At 55.0% G+C, this 19,539-nt stretch overlaps 5 protein-coding genes across 5 annotated transcripts; 4 read left to right on the forward strand and 1 right to left on the reverse strand.

Moving 5' to 3' along the window:
• Window positions 1-3,782: 3,782 nt before the first annotated feature.
• On the forward strand, window positions 3,783-4,275 carry UV8b_01305 (uncharacterized protein; the record flags this gene model as incomplete). Its single annotated transcript, XM_043138803.1, has 2 exons — window positions 3,783-3,945; window positions 4,193-4,275. The coding sequence occupies 2 exons, from the start codon at window positions 3,783-3,785 to the stop codon at window positions 4,273-4,275; spliced, it is 246 nt and encodes an 81-aa protein (XP_042994737.1).
• Window positions 4,276-4,463: 188 nt separating this feature from the next.
• Window positions 4,464-4,694, forward strand: UV8b_01306 (uncharacterized protein; the record flags this gene model as incomplete). The annotated part of the gene is made up of 1 exon (XM_043138804.1): window positions 4,464-4,694. One exon carries the CDS (start codon window positions 4,464-4,466, stop codon window positions 4,692-4,694), a length of 231 nt encoding a protein of 76 aa, XP_042994738.1.
• Window positions 4,695-9,333: 4,639 nt separating this feature from the next.
• On the reverse strand, window positions 9,334-12,309 carry UV8b_01307 (uncharacterized protein; the record flags this gene model as incomplete). The annotated part of the gene is made up of 6 exons (XM_043138805.1): window positions 9,334-9,795; window positions 9,872-10,040; window positions 10,158-11,214; window positions 11,352-11,454; window positions 11,845-12,090; window positions 12,190-12,309. 6 exons carry the CDS (start codon window positions 12,307-12,309, stop codon window positions 9,334-9,336), a joined length of 2,157 nt encoding a protein of 718 aa, XP_042994739.1.
• A 2,791-nt stretch (window positions 12,310-15,100) lies between these two features.
• UV8b_01308 (uncharacterized protein) lies at window positions 15,101-16,885 on the forward strand (the record flags this gene model as incomplete). The annotated part of the gene is made up of 5 exons (XM_043138806.1): window positions 15,101-15,217; window positions 15,319-15,383; window positions 15,527-15,720; window positions 15,780-16,523; window positions 16,587-16,885. The coding sequence occupies 5 exons, from the start codon at window positions 15,101-15,103 to the stop codon at window positions 16,883-16,885; spliced, it is 1,419 nt and encodes a 472-aa protein (XP_042994740.1).
• Window positions 16,886-18,146: 1,261 nt separating this feature from the next.
• UV8b_01309 (uncharacterized protein) lies at window positions 18,147-19,414 on the forward strand (the record flags this gene model as incomplete). Its single annotated transcript, XM_043138807.1, has 3 exons — window positions 18,147-18,369; window positions 18,549-19,221; window positions 19,360-19,414. 3 exons carry the CDS (start codon window positions 18,147-18,149, stop codon window positions 19,412-19,414), a joined length of 951 nt encoding a protein of 316 aa, XP_042994741.1.
• Between the last annotated feature and the right edge of the window lie 125 nt (window positions 19,415-19,539).

A 19,539-nucleotide genomic window follows, 5' to 3' on the forward strand; every position in this document is an offset into this window, starting at 1 on the left:
TTTTTCTTTTTTTTTTTGTTTGTGTTTAGCCTTTCGGCGCAGAGGGCAAGAGAAGCAACAGCGAACCCACTTCTGGTTTCCATGGAGCAACCCGCCGCGACGATCTTCTCCGTACGAAAGCGGTTTGGAAGACCACATTAGGTACATACATACATACATGTAGACTCCATCCAATGCATGGGGCTTGTTCGGGTCTGGTGGTCCTGCTGGGTTTGGTGGGTGCGTGCCCGTGCCTGTGCCTGTGCCTGTGCCTGTGCAGTGTGTCCCAGTGTCCAGCGTCCAGCGCCCAGCGCCCAGCGTCCAGTTCCAGTTCCGTCTTGGCTGGGGCCATCCAGCGTCAACAAACAACAGTAAAGTCGCTCATACAAATTTACGCTGAGGGCTACCAGGCTCGTTAGTTTGACGGCCACCAGCCCAGTCGCCAAGGTACTCCGACCGAGAGCTTGTTTGTATTTGATTATTTTTTTTCCCCCTCTCTTTCCTCTTCCCCACGGGCATGGGAGGGTGTGTGGATAGGCTCCGTCTCCACAACAAACACACACACACACACGCCCACACACGCACACACACGCACTCCCAAAAAAAAAAAAAAAAGAAAGAAAGAAAGAGGTCATGCTGGCTAGTACCTTTGGCAGTACGGACTCCCGAGATTTGGGTTGGTGGAAGGGCCGAGGACTTGAACTCACCTTGCCGTGCACACCGTACCGTACGAATTGACTCGGACCACGCGGTCCAGCGCGTTTTAATAGCGGGTGCCCGCCATGTTTGAGCCGAGTCTCTACCTTCTCCGCCGAGGCCGTACGTCCGTCCCAAGGTCTGGTGGCATAAGACTTGCCCACAGTACTTGGCTGCCCGAGGCCTTTTCTTTTCTTCTTCTTCTTCTTCTTATTTCTTCCCCCCCTTTTTTTTTCCTTTTTTCCCTCATTTTTCCTCTTTTTTTTCCTCTTTTTTTTTTTTAACACTCTCTTCTTTCTCATCACCTTGTTTCTCGTTTTCATCCATTTCCCGCAGTGCTCCGTACGCCGGGGACGAAACACCGGACAAAGAGAGACGTGGGAAACACGCTAGCAACAAGTTTGCGCCACCAACTGGTAGGGGGGGGACTCAGGACGGGGTCGTCGCACCTAAAACGAAAAAAGAAAAAAAAAAAGAAAAAAAACAATGACAGCGCATCGTGGCTACTACTGGCCGGCAGGCCTAGGCCTTGCTCCGTCCATTCTTGGCTGCCGTTGACCTCCTACATCATGAGTCGCTAGTCGCAGCCTTCCGCGGCAGATACGTCAGCGGAATGTCAGGCATCCATCCCCCTCCTCCCCCTCCCCCGGGTCCAGTGCGTGCGGGTACGGGGCACAGCTGCCTAGAATTCCGAAGCGTCGTTATGTTGCGTTGCGCATATTGCTTTGCATCATCAAATGCCGGTCTCGTTTGCGCATGGCCGGCCGTCTGCTGGGGGAAAAGTCCGAGTCATTCCGCACTTTGCACTTTGCACTTTGCACTTCGCACTATGACGGGCAGTAGTGCTTGCACGTAGCCCACAGTGCGGGGATGGAAGCGCCGGTCAACCAATGGTCGCGGCCGCGGTGGCCATGGATGCCAGATCCTATGTACCCTGGCATCTGCCATAACTTAGGTACCTGCACCTAAGTACCTACCTACCTAAGACCCCCGGGGGGGGACGCACCAGGGGAATGAAAAGGGCCAAGCACCAGCCAATCTCTCATCTTTAGCCTTCCAGTCCCACGGGGATTGGGGACTGGGGACTGGGGACTGGGGACTGGGGATTGGGGATTGGGGATTGGGGATTGGGGATTGGGGATTGAGGATTGGGGATTGGGGATTAGTCCACACGTCTTGGACAGAAAAAACTCCGTCCTAGCGTGCTGCTCCAAGCTATGCGCGCGGATGCTCCAATTTCCACTCGCCATTGCAACCCTGTGTTGGTATTGATAGCTTGCATCTACTATTCCTCCGGGGAAGCTCCGACCTTGCTGTGACCTCTGTGACCTAGCCGCCTTCCCGGGGGTCAGCTCTGATCTGGGACAAGCAGGCAGCACCAGCACCATCTTCCGCTCCCAGCGGCATCCATCATCCAACATGAAGTATTCCAGTCGCACCCGGTAGACGCCGATTCAACCCGCCACCAGAAACGGCGGAAACGGCAAAAACGGCAAAAACGGCAAAAACGGCAGAAACGGCAGAAACGGCAGAAACGGCAAAGGGCAAAGGGCAAAAGAACCCAATAAATACGTAACTATAGAAAAGAGAGAGAAGAGTGACAGAAAAGGGAAGAAAATCGCGCAGTAAATGAGGGCCGTGATGTGATTGACGCGCGCAGCCCAGGCCCCTCTCATCATCGCCTTCGCTTACATGTTGCCGCCCAGTCGGGTTGTGCTGTGCTGCGCTGCCTGGAGCCTATGACACCGTACTTGTACTCCGGCGTGCTAACCAGACCTCCCCAGGAACACCCATCAGCTGCGGAGCGCACAGTGCGTATGTGCCTGCAACAGCCGCTGACCGTAGCACCAAACACAAAACACACACACACACACACACAAAACAAACAAAAAAAAAAAAAAAAAAAAAAGAGAAGAGGGCTTGGCGTGCGACGCGCGCTCCCCCTTGGCGGCGGCTTTTCCTCGTACCCGACCCGTGGGAGTCGGCGGTGGGGGAGGATGGTAAAATACGGCGTCGACTTGTTGACCACCAGACTCTAGCAGTTTCCCTGCATGCCGCGAGCTTCCGCCCGTCGTTCCATGCATTGGATGCGCCGGCACCGATGCGTGACCAAGGAACTATGTAGGAACCGACACGGGAGTTCGCTTTCCATTGACGGTAGATGGCGTCTCCTGCGGCTGTCCGGACTTGCCGTTGCCAGTGAAGTACCGCGCTTGCCGTACCAGACACGGCGGCAGGAAGGCACGACGGGTCAAACGGGGCATCGCAGTCGAAACAGGCGTCGCAGTCAAAACGGGAACCGCAGATAATACAGGCATCGCGGTTAATACAGGCATCGCAGTCAAAACGGGAACCGCAGTTTTGCCGTCATCCTTCCTGATGCCCACCACCTCATTTCCATCCAGCGTCGCAGCATCCAGTGCCGCCAATCCACCGTCACTATAAAGCCCTCAGCCGGAAAACACCAGCTGTCCCTGCGACGCGACGTCGCCGCAGTTGAGCTGCGCTCCGTTCTTTCCCGGCCCGTCAACTTGAATTCGTCATGCGTCTGGGTTGGGCGGGGGGACGCGGATAAAGGCGAAACAAACCTCCTTGCTGACTCTCTCCTTGAACATCTCCCCCCGGCCCGTCCACCTCCCAGTTGCGGTGCATGATGTACTCCGTACTGTAGTGGGCAACAGGCGATAGATAAAACAATCCGGCCACCCTTTGCGTGTTTCATCACCCGCCCTTTTGGGCAATATTCAACTACAGTATCCGTAGGTACCTGGAACCTGCTGCGAGACGAGACGCCTTGTACTCCGTACTCCGCAGTGTCATGTCGAGAATGCGATGCCGTCCCCAGCGGACAGAGTTCTTGTGTCCTTTGGAACCCGTAAGTTCATGCACGGAACCTAAAAGTGTGCCACTGCCGCTGCCGCTGCCGCTGCCGCTGCCCATGCCCATATCCATATCCATATCCATATCCATATCCATATCATGTCCATCAGGAGGCAAGTCTTGAGCACAGAGTTGTCTCGACATGGTACCTTCGAGTTAGCCCTTCTTCCGTCTCTTCCAGCTGCATCTTCCAAGCTGCGACCCTGAAAATAAAACCCAAGGCCGTGATGGGTCTCGGGACCCCAGAACCTCCGCTTCGGTCGGGTTGGGCGTCAGCCTGGCTGGCACCCGCAAGAGCCTCAAGCTCCCATGTGCGCGACAAGAGACGTCTCGGGCAGCTCAGCTCAGCTCAGCTCAGCTCAGCTCAGCTGACGCTGAACCGATTCCAGAGTGACGCACGCGGGTTTCCTCCTGAAAAAAGCAGCCGGACTTGTGTGCAGCGAATCGGTCGGTAGAGCCAGCCAGCCAGCCAGCCAGCCAGCCAGGCTCGCATTCGGACGGTAAATCAGGGGGTCGTGGCAACGCCCGATGACTGCGCGTCCTACGTGAATGACACCAGAGGCCAGAGTCCAGAGTCCAGAGTCTGGACAGGCGCTATCCGTAACTCTGCGAGGGACTGACTGGATTGATTGCGCAGGAGCAGCCCTCTGCGCCCTCGGCCCTCTGCGCAAGTTCCACCGCAAATCTCGCGCAACGTCAGCACCGGTGGCATCATGGTAAAACGTTCCGCGCTGCTGCTCCTCCCGAGCCATCAACGGTCCGAAGGATGTGGGATGACTTGCGCTGGGTGCCGGTTGAACTGGAGCCATCAGCCAGGCGGCTTGGCCTGCGCTGAAGTCGAGCCAAAAACGATGCTGTCATTCTGACCGCATTTCCCTTGCCCACTTTTCTGATGCCAGTCCTGGGCAATGCCGGCGCCAATGTGGCCGGCCATTGTCTCAGCTTCTCCTGGGTTGCGGAAACGTTTGCGGGCAAGGCCAAGGCTGGCTTGGCTGGTTGCTCTTTGCGCTGTCGGTCGTTGCGCTGTCGGTCGGTGCGCTGTTGCTCTGTTGCGCTGTTGCGCTGTTGCCGCTGGGGGCGGCCGCAATAGGAAGCCAACCATCCATCCATCCACTCGGGCAATCAACCATCAACCATGACAGAGTAGAAAGAATCAATCCTACGTAAATAAACAACACCCGACCGTGCGTTGACCAGACGGGATGCTCCTTCCCCCTCCCCGCCCCCGGCGCCGATCAGCGCGGGAATTCGGAAAGTCCTGGGTCCCTGGAGCACCGTGCGGAACACTGTGCAGGGCGACGAGTCGAATGATGGATGATGTGACGTGCCTTGGCCTGGTGAGCTCCCTGCTCTCTAGCTCGCTCCTTCCCCTCTCCTCTCTCTCTCTGTTTCGTTCGCAGAGCGCACTGCGCGGCGCACACCCCACCCCCCCCCCTTTGACCTGCCCGCTCTTTGTTCTCCACCATCGGCCTTTCGGCACCAGGCTCTGCCATCTAGTCCGTAGTTCCCGTACGGAGCAGTTGATACGGAGCTAGCGAGTACGGTTTTTACGGCATTGGGCATCGCACCCCGGTATTTTCTCTTTCTTTTTTTTCTTTTCTTTTCTTCATATTTTTGGTGAATTGTTATGTTTTGCTTGTGTTGCATCGGCCCGCAATGGTAGTTGGCAGTCATCACAGCACCCAGCCCACTGGCGGGCTTGCTCCTGCATCTTCTGTTCAGCCCTCGAGATAGAGGGCGACTTGCACTTTTGCCACACCGTCGTGTGGATCACCGCCAACGAGGACCAAAACAGCCCCGGTACCACACTACTGGCTTCAATGTAGTCTTGTTCGTTGCCACGGGGAAGCCGGTGCCAGTCGGTGAGTGCTCGGCTGCGTACGGCCGCCGGCAGCGACCAGACAGTCTCCAAGGAATGCCTGCCTGCCTGCCTCCCCCAGCTTCTGCTACGTCATATGGATGGGATTCATCAACACCTTTGTCCAGACCGCCCGTGTTGTTGTCCTGGTCTTTTGTTTTTTTGCGTGCCGCAGGCCCGGTATCTTCCAGAGGAGCCAATTGGGCCTCGTATCCCCAACGCGCGGCTGCTTCATTGCCAGGCGTCTTCGATTCGGTCATGGATCGGCGTTGCCCAACTAGACGACCAGGTGGGGGGGGGGATGTTTCATTTTACCCAAAAAAAAAAAACACGCAAAAGAAAACGGAGAAGGAAAGAAAAGAAAAGAAACTGCCAAGCTCTGGGCTTGACGTGACCCTTGTCCAGGTCGGCGTCGCCGCCCGCGGGCTGCTGGCCCAGTTGCCCAGGCAGGCGGGCAGGCAGGCAGGCAGCTCGACACGCTCGCCAAACCGACCTTGCATTCTTGTCCCAGGCCAGGGCCATGAAAGAAGAAGAAAGGAAGCAACGCTGGGTGTCGGCAACGGGAGCCGGGTGCAAAAATCCCGTGAGCCAACGTCGTGTGCCTGCGTACCCGATGGGGGAGGGGGGGGGAGGGGCAGCGGGGGGATGGCGCTCCGACGAGTTCTTTTCTTCTTCTTCTCGTCTTCTCTTCTTTTTTTTTTTTTTTGTTTTTTTTGTCTGGCTTCCGCTGTGGAGATTGCATCCTGTTTTGTTCCCTAGTTCCATGCAAGATGCGGCTTTTTTTTCTCCATTTTCTTCGCGGCTTCGCGCTGCATCCGGTTATCGGTCATGGTAAAGGTCCCACCCCTGCAGGGGACGATCCTTTTGCGCGCACCTGAATCGCGCTCTGCTTCGGGCCCAGGGTTTTTTTTTTTTTTTTCTTGGCGTCTTGCTGCCTGCCGCCGTTGCCGTTGCCGCTGCCGTTGCAGTCGCCGTTGCCAGGCCGACAACGGCGAGTCGGCGACATGGACAACAACGGCCCAGCGGCACCCTCCAGACTGCAGCCGTTGCTGTCGGAATCGCTGTCGCAAGGTGCCTAATTGGGCATATTGCGACGGATGTGCCGCGCACACCCGATGCGCACGATGTGGCCACTTTGGCCCCTTTTGCCCCTTTACCCCTGAGCCCGGTAGGGCACGCGGGCAGCCCGGCCCGACTGCGCCGATGCACGTGACTACGGCACGCACAAAAAGGCCACATCGTGTAATTACTCTTTTGCTTCCTTTCTTTCCTCTTAGTTAGTCAGTCATAATCAAAGAAGTAATCATACCTTTGACCGGTGACCTCACGGTACTTGATACCACGCGCGCGACCCTACGTATAACTGGGTACCCCGAGTTTATACCAACAGTTGCAAGAATTGCGCCTGGGGAAAACTCGGGGTAAGCGGCGGTCGGCGGTCCCGAATCCAGCTGAGGCGCGTCAGGGACCAGGGACCAGGGACCAGGGACCAGAAACCCTGGCGGGCGGAAATGGCCGACCACCAGCGTCAACGTCAACGTGCGCACCTGCCTCGGCGGCTTGGCGGCTGCAAGATGGTACAATGGCAACGGCGGCTTGGCGGGGAAAAAAAAAGAAAAAAAAAAAAAAAAAAAGAGTCCGGTCCGACCGGGCAACGCCGGCCCACCGTAGGAAAGCAAGGAAAAAAAACAGACCGACCGGGAGAAAACGGACGGAGTTTCGGCACTCGGCCGTTCGTTGAGCTCTTGCTTGGTTTTCTGCTGCTTGCTCGGGTTTCTTTGGGGCTTGGTGGTCCTTTCTTTGCCGGTTTAGTGCGTGCTGCAGTAGACAAGGGCCATCTCAAAGTGTGCCGGAGCTAGTATTTAGGAACTCGGTGGGTTCACGCATCAACCAACCCAAACGCTACATAGGTAGGTCAGCAGGAGTTGGACGGATTGAAGAAAACATTACGCGTACACGAATCCCAGGAGGCATTAGACTTTAGCTCATGCCTTTTCTCAAAAGGCCAGCTAAAAAAAAAAAAAAAAAAAAACAAGAGAAAGAAAAAAAAAAGAGAGAAAAGGAAAAGTAAAAGAAAGTGAAAAAGGAGATGGAAAAGAAAGAGCAAGAAACAGGTGAGCTGTGGGGGTTCCTTCCGTGTGCGTGCTACTATTGAGGTACTCCGTACATGTACCTAGGTTCTCTTTGCCTGCATGAAGCAGACGCAGATGCTCCTTCCTTCCACAACGGCGCCAAGAATTCGACGCGCCACCACCCCATCCACCGTCAGCCATGGCCAAGGCCATTGGCGCGGAAACGAAATCCAACAAGGCATTCCTTCCCTCGTCTTTGCGGGGAAGGAAAAAAAAACCAAGAAAAAAATAACCGATAAAGCAGCATTCGGCGCGCTATTCCAGCCTGGCTGGCCGGCGGCTGTTGCCCCAGGACGTCTGACGGACGGCATGTTTCGGCCGCTGCGGCCCTCTTCTATTATTTCTTTTTTTTTTTTCCCCATGCAGCGCGGCCCGCCGTAGCTGGCGCTGAAAATCCCGTCGTCCGTCCCGGGCGTGCAAGCGCGTCACTTTGTTTTGTTCCGCCGACGTAGGGCGTAGGGCGTAGGGCGTAGGTCGTAGGTACTCCGGCCCATCCGTCTACGTGCGTGTCCTGGTGTCTTTGGTGCCGCTGGTGTCGCTTGGCTGGCTGCGCAGTACACAGCCAGACACGGGTGGTCCGGTCGGAACATTCAATAGCAACAAAGACGCCGCGCCGCTCCGGTGCGTGCATTCATCCCAAAGGCGCCGGGGCAATTACGGGCAAAGCGATACATTTTGATCAGATGATAGGGCCGCACGGGACACGGGACGCAGCAGCATCATCACCAATACTACCGAGTACGTGGATTGTTCCGTGGCTGCCGAGGGCCAGTCCACTCATGGTAGATGTGCGGCCCGCCACCGAGCCTAGGTACCTAGGTAGGTAGGTAAGGTATTTGAAGCATTTGAGAGGAATTCGCAGCTATCACTTGCAAAAAAAAAAAAAAAAAAAAAAAAAAAAATAGATAAAAATAAAAACAAAAAACAAAATAAACACCTGGGGGAGCAGCTCCTTTGTAATAAAGAACAATGGCCCTGGGCGATCGATCTGTTTGCAGCGGCCCCCTTTTTTTTTTCGCCAAAAAGGCTACGTGTCTGAATGGTGGCCTTGTCCGCCACGAGGGATGCGAAAGGCGGCCCTGGGCCCTAATGGCCAACGAGAGTTTCGCTAGAGGAATGCAGCGCCGGGCTCGCTGGCCAATGGCTGCTTGAATCGAAGTCTGTTTCACCCCCGAGTCACCTGAGGGACATGTCGTCTGCAGGAAATAAGAATGGCCATATTACTACCGCTCGTAGCCATACTCACCAACTTGGTCCGAGAAGACACGGACAAGAGACGTGACATCAACATTTGTCATTGCCAGTCTGCCCAGAGTAAGCCCGGAAGCGCGCGACAAGGCGATGAAGCCCGACCGAGACGATGCGACACGATACGATATGATGATACGATACGATACGATACGCCATGCCATGCCATGCCATGTCACCATGCCTCCATTGCCCTCATCACCCCCGAGTCGACAGAAAAGCCGACAGAAAAGCCGAGATCCTCGTTCGGGAAATCCATAGCCTCTCACCTGTAGTCGTGACTACCCCGTCAAGGTTAAACGCCGCACTCCTCATAGGCCAGCAGTCCGAAGTTGCCAACCTATTCTTGCCATCGACAATCGACAGGGGGAAAAAAAAAGGGGGGGTGGAAGGGAAAACAAGCAAAGAAAGAGAGGGAAAAAAGGTGCAAAAAGAAACAGAAAAAAGAATAGTCAAATCCACAGGGGTATCGGTGCCTCTCCTCTTGTCCCTCCCCGTCCGTCACTCCGTCAACAACACATCGCATACAACGCATCAGCGTCAATGACTAGCACTAGGATCGGGGAAGGAGAAGCCGGCCGGGAAGTTGGGCATTCCGTTGGGCAAGGTTCCGATGCCGAATGGGAAGCCAGACGCCATGGAGGATTGAGTGCCGTTGCTGCCGCGGTCACCACCACCTCGCCGAGCTACCGCCCCGTCTCGACCCCGACGATTTCTGCCCGGGTCTTCCTCTCTGTTTCGGGTCGACTTGGGTCCGTTGCTGCCCCCCTTGTCTGTTTGCATGCGGCGGCTGATGGCTTTGGACGAGACACCAGCTCCAATCTCAATGTCGGGCTCTTCCACAGAGAGACCAGTTTCAATCGCACTTCCACCACTTCCACCATATGGAGCGGTCAGGATCCATTTGCGATCAGCCTCGGTGAGCTTGTGAATCGGTATGACACTGACACCCGTGGCATAGTCGCTACAATCTCGAGGCCCGAAACCGACGCCCCAGCGAGTCTGCAGAAAAACAAAAAATTGTCAGCAAAAAGGTCGTGGCAGCTTGCCGTTGGCTTGTGCACTTCATCACACGTACTCTTAGTGGGAGGTCGATGCTCCTATTATCCTCCATATTCTCCTTGGCAGCAACCGCGTCTTTTCTGGTCAGCATCTTGACGAATGCATGACGCTTATCCTTGTTGACAATGCACGTCTGGACAGTGCCGTACCGGCTGAATATTCTTCGCAGCTCGGCCTCGGAGCATCTACACATCAAGCATGGTTAGAAAATAAAAAAAAAAATACTGCCCCAAACTTCCTTTTTTTTTTTGTGCTCTGCCTTGAGGAGCATCAGGGTAACAGGTAGAAGAGAAGACACTCACGTCACACCTCCTACGAACAGCGTACGGCTAAAAACTTTGATATGACCTGCCGGCAGGCTAGGATCATACTCAAGCCATCTTTCAATACGCGGAAGATTGTTGCTGTTGCTGTTGTCTGGTGTAGGACTTCTGCCTCGACGACCAGGAGGACTGCGTTGCCGATACTCGTTACCGCCACGGCCATTGCGATCATGATCATCATGGCGACCGTTGAGCGGAGAGTTGCGACCATGGCCAGGTCTTTCTCGTCCGCCACGTGGTGAGTCACGCGACCCTCCCCATCCGCGATCCGGTGACCGTGATCTGGATCGGCCGTGATACCTAGGCGACCTGACTCCATCCTGGTAAGCTCTGTCACGCCCGTCACCGGATACAGGAGCAGGAGGACCCCAAGGCTGTTGACCTGCGGTGGAAAATGTACCCTGGGCTGCTGGAATAGGTGGCTGGAATGCTGAGGGGGCACCATTGGCGGGGGCAGTATTGTTGGTGTTGTTGGCTGTCATACTCTGGATCAAAGCAGGAATCTTGTCGAACGGTACACCTTGATCGGCGAGAGCCTTGATCAACAGGATCTGCTGTTGAACGCTTGAGTCTAAGGCTGCTCCACCAGTAGGAGCGGTCGAGTTTGCCATATTGTATGGAATTGCAGGGTTACTCTGGTTGTTAGGCAAGGGGGTAGCTTGAGCACCAGCACCAGCACCACCACCATGTCCTGGCATCTGGGGAATTGAGAAGGGCAGAGACGACATGTTTACGGGTTGTGTGGCCGGAGGATATGATGGGTGAGTCTGCTGCTGAGATACCGGAATCGTCGATGAAGCAACTGGAGGCGGTAGGCGGCCTGCAGCGGGCATACCATACGAAGGCGCAGGAGCAGGTAGGTTTGGGTTACCTGCCGTAGCCACAGGAGCTGATGTGTTTTGTCTAGCAATGTTTGCAAGAGCCTCCAGGATCGAAGACCCATTAGGGGGGACAGGAGCGCCAGAAGCTGGAGGCTGGCCTTGCAATGCAGCCAGAGCGGATGCGGGCGGGCTGCCCGGGGGAGTTGTTGATGCTTCTGCGTGACACAACTGGTTAGGATCAAGATTCCGGCCGAAAACCCGCACCTCAAGTCCACCAAGGCAGGCGCTCTCTAAGATCGGACAATGGCTCAAAAGTGTAACAGTTTGCTGATGTCAACAGGATACAACCTACTCGGTACTAATGGTGCAGTCAACTTCTGCTTGAATGATTCAATCATGTGCGCAGGAAAGGTCTGGCCCTTCTCCCAGATGTCTAGGAGCTTCTTAATCTTCTCCTACAAGTTGAGAGTATGGTAAGCTACTGCGTTGTTCAAGAGGTGAGATGAGAAAGTTGTATTGAGATAAAGAGGGTGCAGGCGGCGATTTGCCCCGAATGACCATTGTATCCCATGGCAGATTTGGCTTTGCAAATATGTAACCGAGTTTGAGATTTCAGACCGTGATCAACCCACACTGCACATGCTGGGCATATACAATGGCTTCGGGGAACTGGACGTTTTTTTTGTGTCTAATGGTTCGAAAAATTCGAAAAATTCGAAGAAGAAGAAAAAAAGAAAAAGAAAAAAAAAGCTTGCTCTCAAGAAAGCCACCGTGGCAGATCACACTGGACATTCAAGGGGCACAGGATGCTTGTGATTTCCTGAAACATGTCAAAGTTTGCGTACCTTTTGTTCTTCAGGGGCGGTTTGGAGGATATCATTCATTAGCACGGGCATTAGTTCCGTCACTCGATGTACTCCGGCGGCATATGTCCCATCCGGGGCAGAACTGTTTACTGTTTGTCCTTGGGCTTTTGCTTGCTCGAGCCATTTTCGGGTTACAGAATCTACTACGTAGAGAACCCCCAACTTGTGTGTTCCAGGAGCTTTTTTGAAATGTGTATAGATCTTCTGAATGAGTACGGATTCAGACTGTTTTCATTTTCGCCACGCGTTAGTATTCCAATGGGGTGCTTCTTGAAGTGGGTGACCAGCGGAGCTGGCCGAAACGAGGGATGGAGACTTGGTTACCTGTATGTTGGAGACGCAAAGCGACGTTAGACTAGTGATACGAGATCCGGACACACCAGGCGGCTTAAGATTCAGCATGGCCTGAAGACCAGCTTCCAAGTCCGTTACCGCGCCGGCCATCATCATATCTGTAGATGGGGCTGAAAAGCAGGACTCCAGGACCAGTATGTTCTTCCGGCGAGGTAGCGTGGGACTGCTGCGATGGGGTAGATGACCGCCTCGGCTTAGTCCACCTTCCTGATGCTGACGAATCTCAACAGAAGGACGCGGGTCTCTAATACTCGACGTAGAATTCCTAGATGTCTCCTCCTCACCAACTGCGAAAGAAGAGATGCTAGTACCAATACCGATGAGATTACGAGGCTCGAAAGAGTAGAGAGCTAAGGCGTCGTTTTGCTTCTTATTCTTCTTCTTTTTCTTCTTCTTTCTGTCCCTCTCTCTCTCTCTCTCTCTCTCTCTCCCCTTTTTGTACGTGTGCCACAGAGTCTAGGAAGCTTGAGGATATGCGACGCCGGCCACGTGTCTAAAAGCACGTTACGTCACAGCTGTAAGAATCGTCTTCTACTGTCGCGACAAAGATAGAGCGATCAAGTCACAGAGAGCTAGTTTATGCGACAGAGAATTGTCTTTTCGCTAGGAAGATGGTCAAGTCCGGCGTGGTTGGAGCAAGGAGGCTGGCGCAGCGGTTTAGAATAGGGCGCCTAGGGAAGAGTGCAATAGAGGGAAGGGTTGATGATGACAGAATCCTAAATCTTGGCGAGTGTCCGACGATGGTATCTGGATCGTGTGGATGGAAATCAAACGAATGCGTGATGTGGATGATGAAGATGAAGGAGGAAAGGAGGAAGGGTGAGGAAAATTTTAGTCCAAGCACAAGGTCGGAGTCAATGGGGCAGTGGGCGGCCTTAAAGTGGGCCGGCGGACAGTGGCACTGTGGCACTGGGCAGAAGCGAACAGGAAAAACGTGACCTGACGGCCAATGCGCAGGCCAGCGGACCACTCGGGCAGGTGCGTCAAGCTTTGCACAGTTGATCAAGGCGTCTGGTTCCCTCCAGCAGGTCCTGTCAATAAGAATCCAGGCAAATACGGCAAATACACTCCGTGGGCTTACGTACCTGGTACTACATGCTCACAAAGCTGGCTACACCACCATACCATGACAGAAGCCGTTCCGGAAAAAGCAAAGACAAAAAGTCCGGGGCAAAACGCGGCAGCATCTGAGTTTGGCTGACAGCACATGTTTTCGCGGTACACTGAGCTCTGCAGTCATCGGAATTGGAAAGCCTCAAGCTGCCAGCAAGGAAAATACGGCAACCAGACTACTTCGGGTACCTCCTGCCTCCTTAGGTGGTCTGGTAGGCACCTACCTCCTAACCTTAGGTAGGTACCTAGGTACCTGGTACGTACTGGCTACCGGGTAGCACTGTTTCGTGCGCCAACCCTTGCGCCTCGCTCTGCAATGTTGTTTCTACATACTTCATACCTTCCATTCCGTGGCGTGGCCACTGATCGCCATGAGCCTGTGGTTTTTAAAGTCGTGACATTGAAACATTGCAAATCTGTATACATCATGGGCTCGAGGCTTGTAATTTAACCTTGTAGAGCCTGGAGCCTGGAGCCTGGAGCCTGGAGCCTGGAGCCTGGAGCTCGTAACTTTACTTCTTTTGGTCGAGCTTCTCCCTGTATCTTCTGCAGTGCCTCTCCAACTTTTCTACATGGCTGCATGCGTTCAGGTACCTCGAGCCTGCGCAAGAACCAGACGTATTACAAGTCGACGGGAAGCTTGCAAGAGCGACTGCCTCCATAAGTCTGTCGGCGGGAATACCCTCGCGAGAAGGCCTGGGTTCATCTGGGGTATCCAGCCGGCCCAGGAGTCAAGACCCAGGACTCAGTACCCTTACCGACTCGTCGAAGACAAAAGAAGAGCAACCAGCTCTGACTAATCGGCGGTCAGATTGCTGCAGCACAACCGCATTTCATCGGCCAGGCGTCGAGTTTCTTTTCTTGACGCCATAGTCTTCAACTCGACGCCATTTGAAGCCCACCAAACACAGACACTGCAGTAAGTTGCCTCGCGCGCAGTGAATTGGGCGCTCTGAGCAGGCGGGGGGTTTTTTTTTGTTATTTTTTTTTTTTTGCTGGGAACCATGACCGTTGAGCATTTCAACGGCAACTAAACCACCAGACTGGACATGAATGCAAAACACGCATGAGCAGTACTCGGTACTTCGCACAGTTGACGCCTGAACCGGTAGAGATAAGCGTGGTGTGCCGGAATTTGGAAACATTGAGTTGACCAGAGCTTCAGAGCTGTTGGGGCGAACGCTGCTGTCTGGAAGATGCATCCCCAGCCATGTCGTAATTTCAAAAGACCAGACCAGATTGATGCCTGGCAGGTTGTCTGCATTAGCTAAGCGTGCCAGCATGTCCTGGTCTGTCTGGTGGTGACGGGAGCGCTAACGGACCGCTGGAAGGCCCAGCCCCATTAATTGATGTTCTCCAGATGCTGATGCTGGGCTCTGAGAGGCAGGGCAGGGCAGGGCAGGGCAGGGCCGCCTGCAGCCTCAGCATTGGCTGGCCGCCGTTCCCTACATGTATGTATGTATTCAGGCAAGAAAGGGCCCACAGTCTCAAGGTCCGAGGATCGCCAGCCCATGCTCCAAACAAAACTTTTTTTTTCCCCCTTCCTACGTACTAACTGGCTAGTACTCTGTACTCTGAGCATTATATTGACATAACCCGGGGAGCAGGAAAAGATCTATCCATCCTCCACACGCCAAGTGCCCACTGCTGCGCTCTTTTTCCTATCCAGCTGACCCGAATTGAGAATCTTTCACCCCCCCTTTCTGTCCCCTTAAATCACCTGTCCCTTCTCTGCGTTTTCTCACCCGTCATCCACATCAGTCGTGCCATGGCTTCCGTTACCCGCCTCAGTAACTCTGCGCTCCGGGCCTCGCTCAAGCCCCAAGCCTTCAATGGCCGGACCGCAGCCTATACCGCTGCTCGCTACTACTCTGCAAAGTCCCAAGTAAGCCTCGTACTCCATGATGGCTCGAAGAAAGCTGGACCAGCCGGACTGGACTGGACTGGACTGGACTGGACTGGACTGACATGCTTGGAATCATCCAGACACTCAAGGAGCGCTTCGCTGAGCTTCTCCCAGAAAAAATCGAGCAGATCAAGAGCCTCCGAAAGTAAGCACCGAATATGCCGGCGACGTTGGCATCCCCCTCGCCTCGCCTCGCCTCGCAGTTCCATGAGCTCTTGCAGATGCAATCGAGCTGGAAGCGTTTCCATCTCCCGACAACGGGCGGCTAACCAGAAACCCTCCACCTAGGGAGCATGGTTCCAAGGTCGTCGACAAGGTTACTCTCGACCAGGTCTATGGCGGCGCTCGCGGCATCAAGGCCCTCGTTTGGGAGGGCTCCGTCCTGGACGCCGAGGAGGGTATCCGATTCCGAGGCAAGACCATTCCTGAGTGCCAGGAGCTTCTTCCCAAGGCGCCGGGTGGCAAAGAGCCCCTTCCAGAAGGTATGATGATGATGGCTGTCTACGGATTCGACACCTTTCCGCTGACCGGAAACTTGCAGGTCTCTTCTGGCTTCTCCTGACTGGCGAGGTTCCTACCGAACAGCAGGTCCGCGACCTGTCCGCTGAGTGGGCTGCCCGTTCCGACATACCCAAGTTCGTCGAGGAGCTCATCGACCACTGCCCTACCGATCTTCATCCCATGGCTCAGTTTTCCCTGGCCGTCACCGCTCTCGAGCACACCTCTTCCTTCGCCAAGGCTTATGCCAAGGGCGTCAACAAAAAGGACTACTGGGGCTACACCTTTGAGGACTCCATGGATCTCATTGCCAAGCTGCCCAACATTGCCGCACGCATCTACCAGAACGTTTTCAAGGGAGGCAAGGTGGCGCCCATCCAAAAGGACAAGGACTATTCCTTCAACTTTGCCAACCAGCTTGGGTTCGGCGACAACAAGGACTTCATTGAGCTGCTCCGCCTCTACCTGACGATCCACACCGACCACGAGGGTGGCAACGTCTCTGCCCACACCACGCACCTTGTCGGCTCTGCCCTCAGCTCTCCATTCCTCTCTCTGGCGGCTGGCCTCAACGGTCTCGCGGGTCCTCTGCACGGCCTGGCCAACCAGGAGGTTCTCAATTGGCTGACCGAGATGAAGAAGGTTGTCGGCGACGATCTCTCCGACAAGAACATCAAGGATTACCTGTGGTCCACTCTCAATGCTGGCCGTGTCGTTCCCGGCTACGGCCACGCCGTTCTCCGCAAGACAGACCCGCGGTACATGGCCCAGCGCGAGTTTGGTCTTGGTATGTACTCGGAAGCATAATCCTACCAGTGCCAAAGCTTGACTGCTAATGTTTCCCATGCAGCCAAAATGCCCGAGGATCCCATGTTCAAGCTCGTCAGCCAAGTCTACAAGATTGCCCCCGGTGTTTTGACCGAACACGGCAAGACCAAGAACCCTTACCCCAACGTCGATGCCCACTCGGGCGTCCTCCTCCAGCACTACGGCCTTACCCAGGCTAGCTACTACACGGTGCTCTTTGGCGTTTCCCGTGCCATTGGTGTGCTTCCTCAACTGATCATCGACCGCGCCGTCGGTGCCCCTATTGAGCGCCCCAAGTCTTTCTCCACCGACAAGTGGGCCGAGATTGTCAAGAAGCTTTGAAGGGACTCCTGCGCCGTCCAAGACGAGGACCAAAAGGAAAGCAGAACCATGAATCAAATCAAGAAAAAGGAGGATGAGTTTGTGTGTGTTGGCGTGAGGGATGGAGCTGGGTGCCGATATTTGTGATGTACCAAAATGCGAGGTATGTTTGGGTCGCGCTGCAACGAAAAAAATTATTGTAGGGAGCCAGCCGTCTTCCGGAGAGGGTTTTTTTTTTTTTGGGGGGGGGGGGGGGGGGGGAGTAGACAGCCTGAGGGTCCCTCAGCAGATGTTGTTGACGATAGACTTTTATGTACAATATGCCTGGGACTATTCTGATAGCAAGTAATGAGGATTGATGTCTTTACTTGCAGGCGTCTATCGAATGTGTGATTTTGCGAAGCAATCTTTTTTCCCAAGACAAAAGTACAGCTGAGAGTATGGAGCGTAGTGCTTACTCTATTATATGCGAGCTTCGGGTCTAGATGCGTAGCTGGCTGAAGCAGCAGACTGGTCTTTACAATCCCTCTGTTCAGTATCCGGGAAGGTGCCAGGCGGCCCTCAGCTGTCAACAGGCTGTGTGGTTTGACAGGAGGCGGCGGGTCATGTATGTCATGTATCGGGGTATCGGGGTGCCGGGGCACCTGGATCCTTTCAATTCCCCCAACAATCGCAGTTTTTCTTTGGGTGGAAGGGGGAAGAGGGGGGGGGGCGGCGCGTGTTGAGGGCCCCAATTGACTTTTTTCTTGGGGGCTGGGGCCCGCCGAAAAAGCTCCAGTGGGCAGCGGAAGATTAGATTAGCCGCGGCTGGATGGAGCCTGGGAGCATCGGGAGAACCAGGCACGTGCTGACCTGACCGAGCCGACAAGGCACCCACCCACCCACCTGCCAACCAGCCGGAGACCAGACCTCAGGTGGAGGGAGGGAGGCTTGAGCTCCCTCCTTTTCCCGCCTGCGACCGCGACTCGCGAACGTTGCTCGTTTTACTACTGCCTTTTACTGCCTTTACTGCCTTTACTGCCTTTACTCGTCTTTGCTCGTCTTTACTCGTCTTACTTGCTCCCAGCTGTGTTAGCGAAACGCCCCTTGCTCTCTCAACCTACCTTGCCCGTATACATAACATATACTCGTTTCGGTTGACAGCAGCAGCAGCAGCAGCAGCAGCGCTCCTCCCTCCTCGCTCCCTCCACGACACCACACATCCTCGCAAGCCCCCCTTGTCGCGAAGAAGCACCCTCTTCCCTTGGTCAGGGCCCCCTCTGCGTAATCAGTCCCCAAAGCCATGGTTGCCACATCTGCCCAGTCCGCCTCCCTGACGGAGCCCCCGTTGGAGAAGAAGCCCATCAAGTTCTCCAACCTGCTTCTCGGCGCTGGCCTCAACATGTTCGAGGTCACCACCCTCGGCCAGCCCCTCGAGGTCGTCAAGACCACCATGGCGGCGCACCGGGGTGATGGCTTCGCCACGGCTCTGGGACGCATTTGGGCTCGTGGCGGCCCTCTCGGCTGTAAGTTGCCGGCTGCCGCCGCCCAATTGATTAATTGATGCGTCTTCCCGACTTTCCTCTTTGTTGCTTGCCCTGGGATTTTTGGGAGACCATCGGCTGTGCTTTTTTTTTTTCCTTTTCCTCCTCCTCCTTCTTCTGTCGCCAGATGCTAATACCATTGTGTTTTCCACGCAATGCAGTCTATCAGGGCCTCATTCCCTGGGCTTGGATCGAGGCCTCCACCAAGGGTGCCGTTCTCCTCTTCGTCGCCTCCGAGGCCGAATACTATGCTCGTGCGGCCGGTGCCTCGGAGTTCGGGGGCGGCATCCTCGGCGGCATCACCGGTGGCGTCGCCCAGGCCTATGCCACCATGGGCTTCTGCACCTGCATGAAGACGGTCGAGATCACCAAGCACAAGATGGCTGCCGCCGGCGTCCAGCCGCAGTCCACCTTCCAGACCTTCATGGACATCTACCGCCGAGAGGGCGTCAGAGGCATCAACAAGGGCGTCAACGCCGTTGCCATCCGGCAAATGACCAACTGGGGCAGCCGTTTCGGCCTCAGCCGTCTGGCCGAGGGCTGGATCCGCTCCGCCACCGGCAAGTCTGACAAGGACAAGCTCTCTGCCTGGGAGAAGGTTGTCGCCTCCGGGCTCGGCGGTGGTCTCAGCGCCTGGAACCAGCCCATTGAGGTGATCCGCGTCGAGATGCAGAGCAAAAAGGAGGACCCCAACCGGCCCAAGAAGATGACTGTTGGCAACACCTTCAGGTACATCTACTCCAACAACGGCATCAAGGGCCTGTACCGTGGCGTGACGCCACGAATCGGTCTCGGTGTCTGGCAGACCATCTGCATGGTCGCCTTTGGTGACATGTACGTACCTTTGCTTGTCCGTTCCAAAAAAAAAAAAAAAAAAAAAAAAAAAAAAGATCCCGAGTCTCCCGCCTTCCCTTGCTGCACTACACTGCACGTCTTGGATCAATCCCCTGACTAACCCGGCTGGCGATGTAGGGCAAAGACGTATGTTGAAAAGTTGACCGGGGACACGGTCTCGGCTAAGCATTAAGCGGCGTTTCAACCATGGGGGGAAAAAGCTTGAAGCCTGGTGGATTCAGCAGGCTCCCTATCTGCATCTTTACGAATATCCGGCTGTTTACCCTGCTCTCCCCGACGGGTGGAAGGGTCAAAGAG

Source organism: Ustilaginoidea virens, chromosome 1 (genome assembly GCF_000687475.1).
Source record: "Ustilaginoidea virens chromosome 1, complete sequence".
Taxonomy (NCBI): Eukaryota; Fungi; Ascomycota; class Sordariomycetes; order Hypocreales; family Clavicipitaceae; genus Ustilaginoidea; species Ustilaginoidea virens.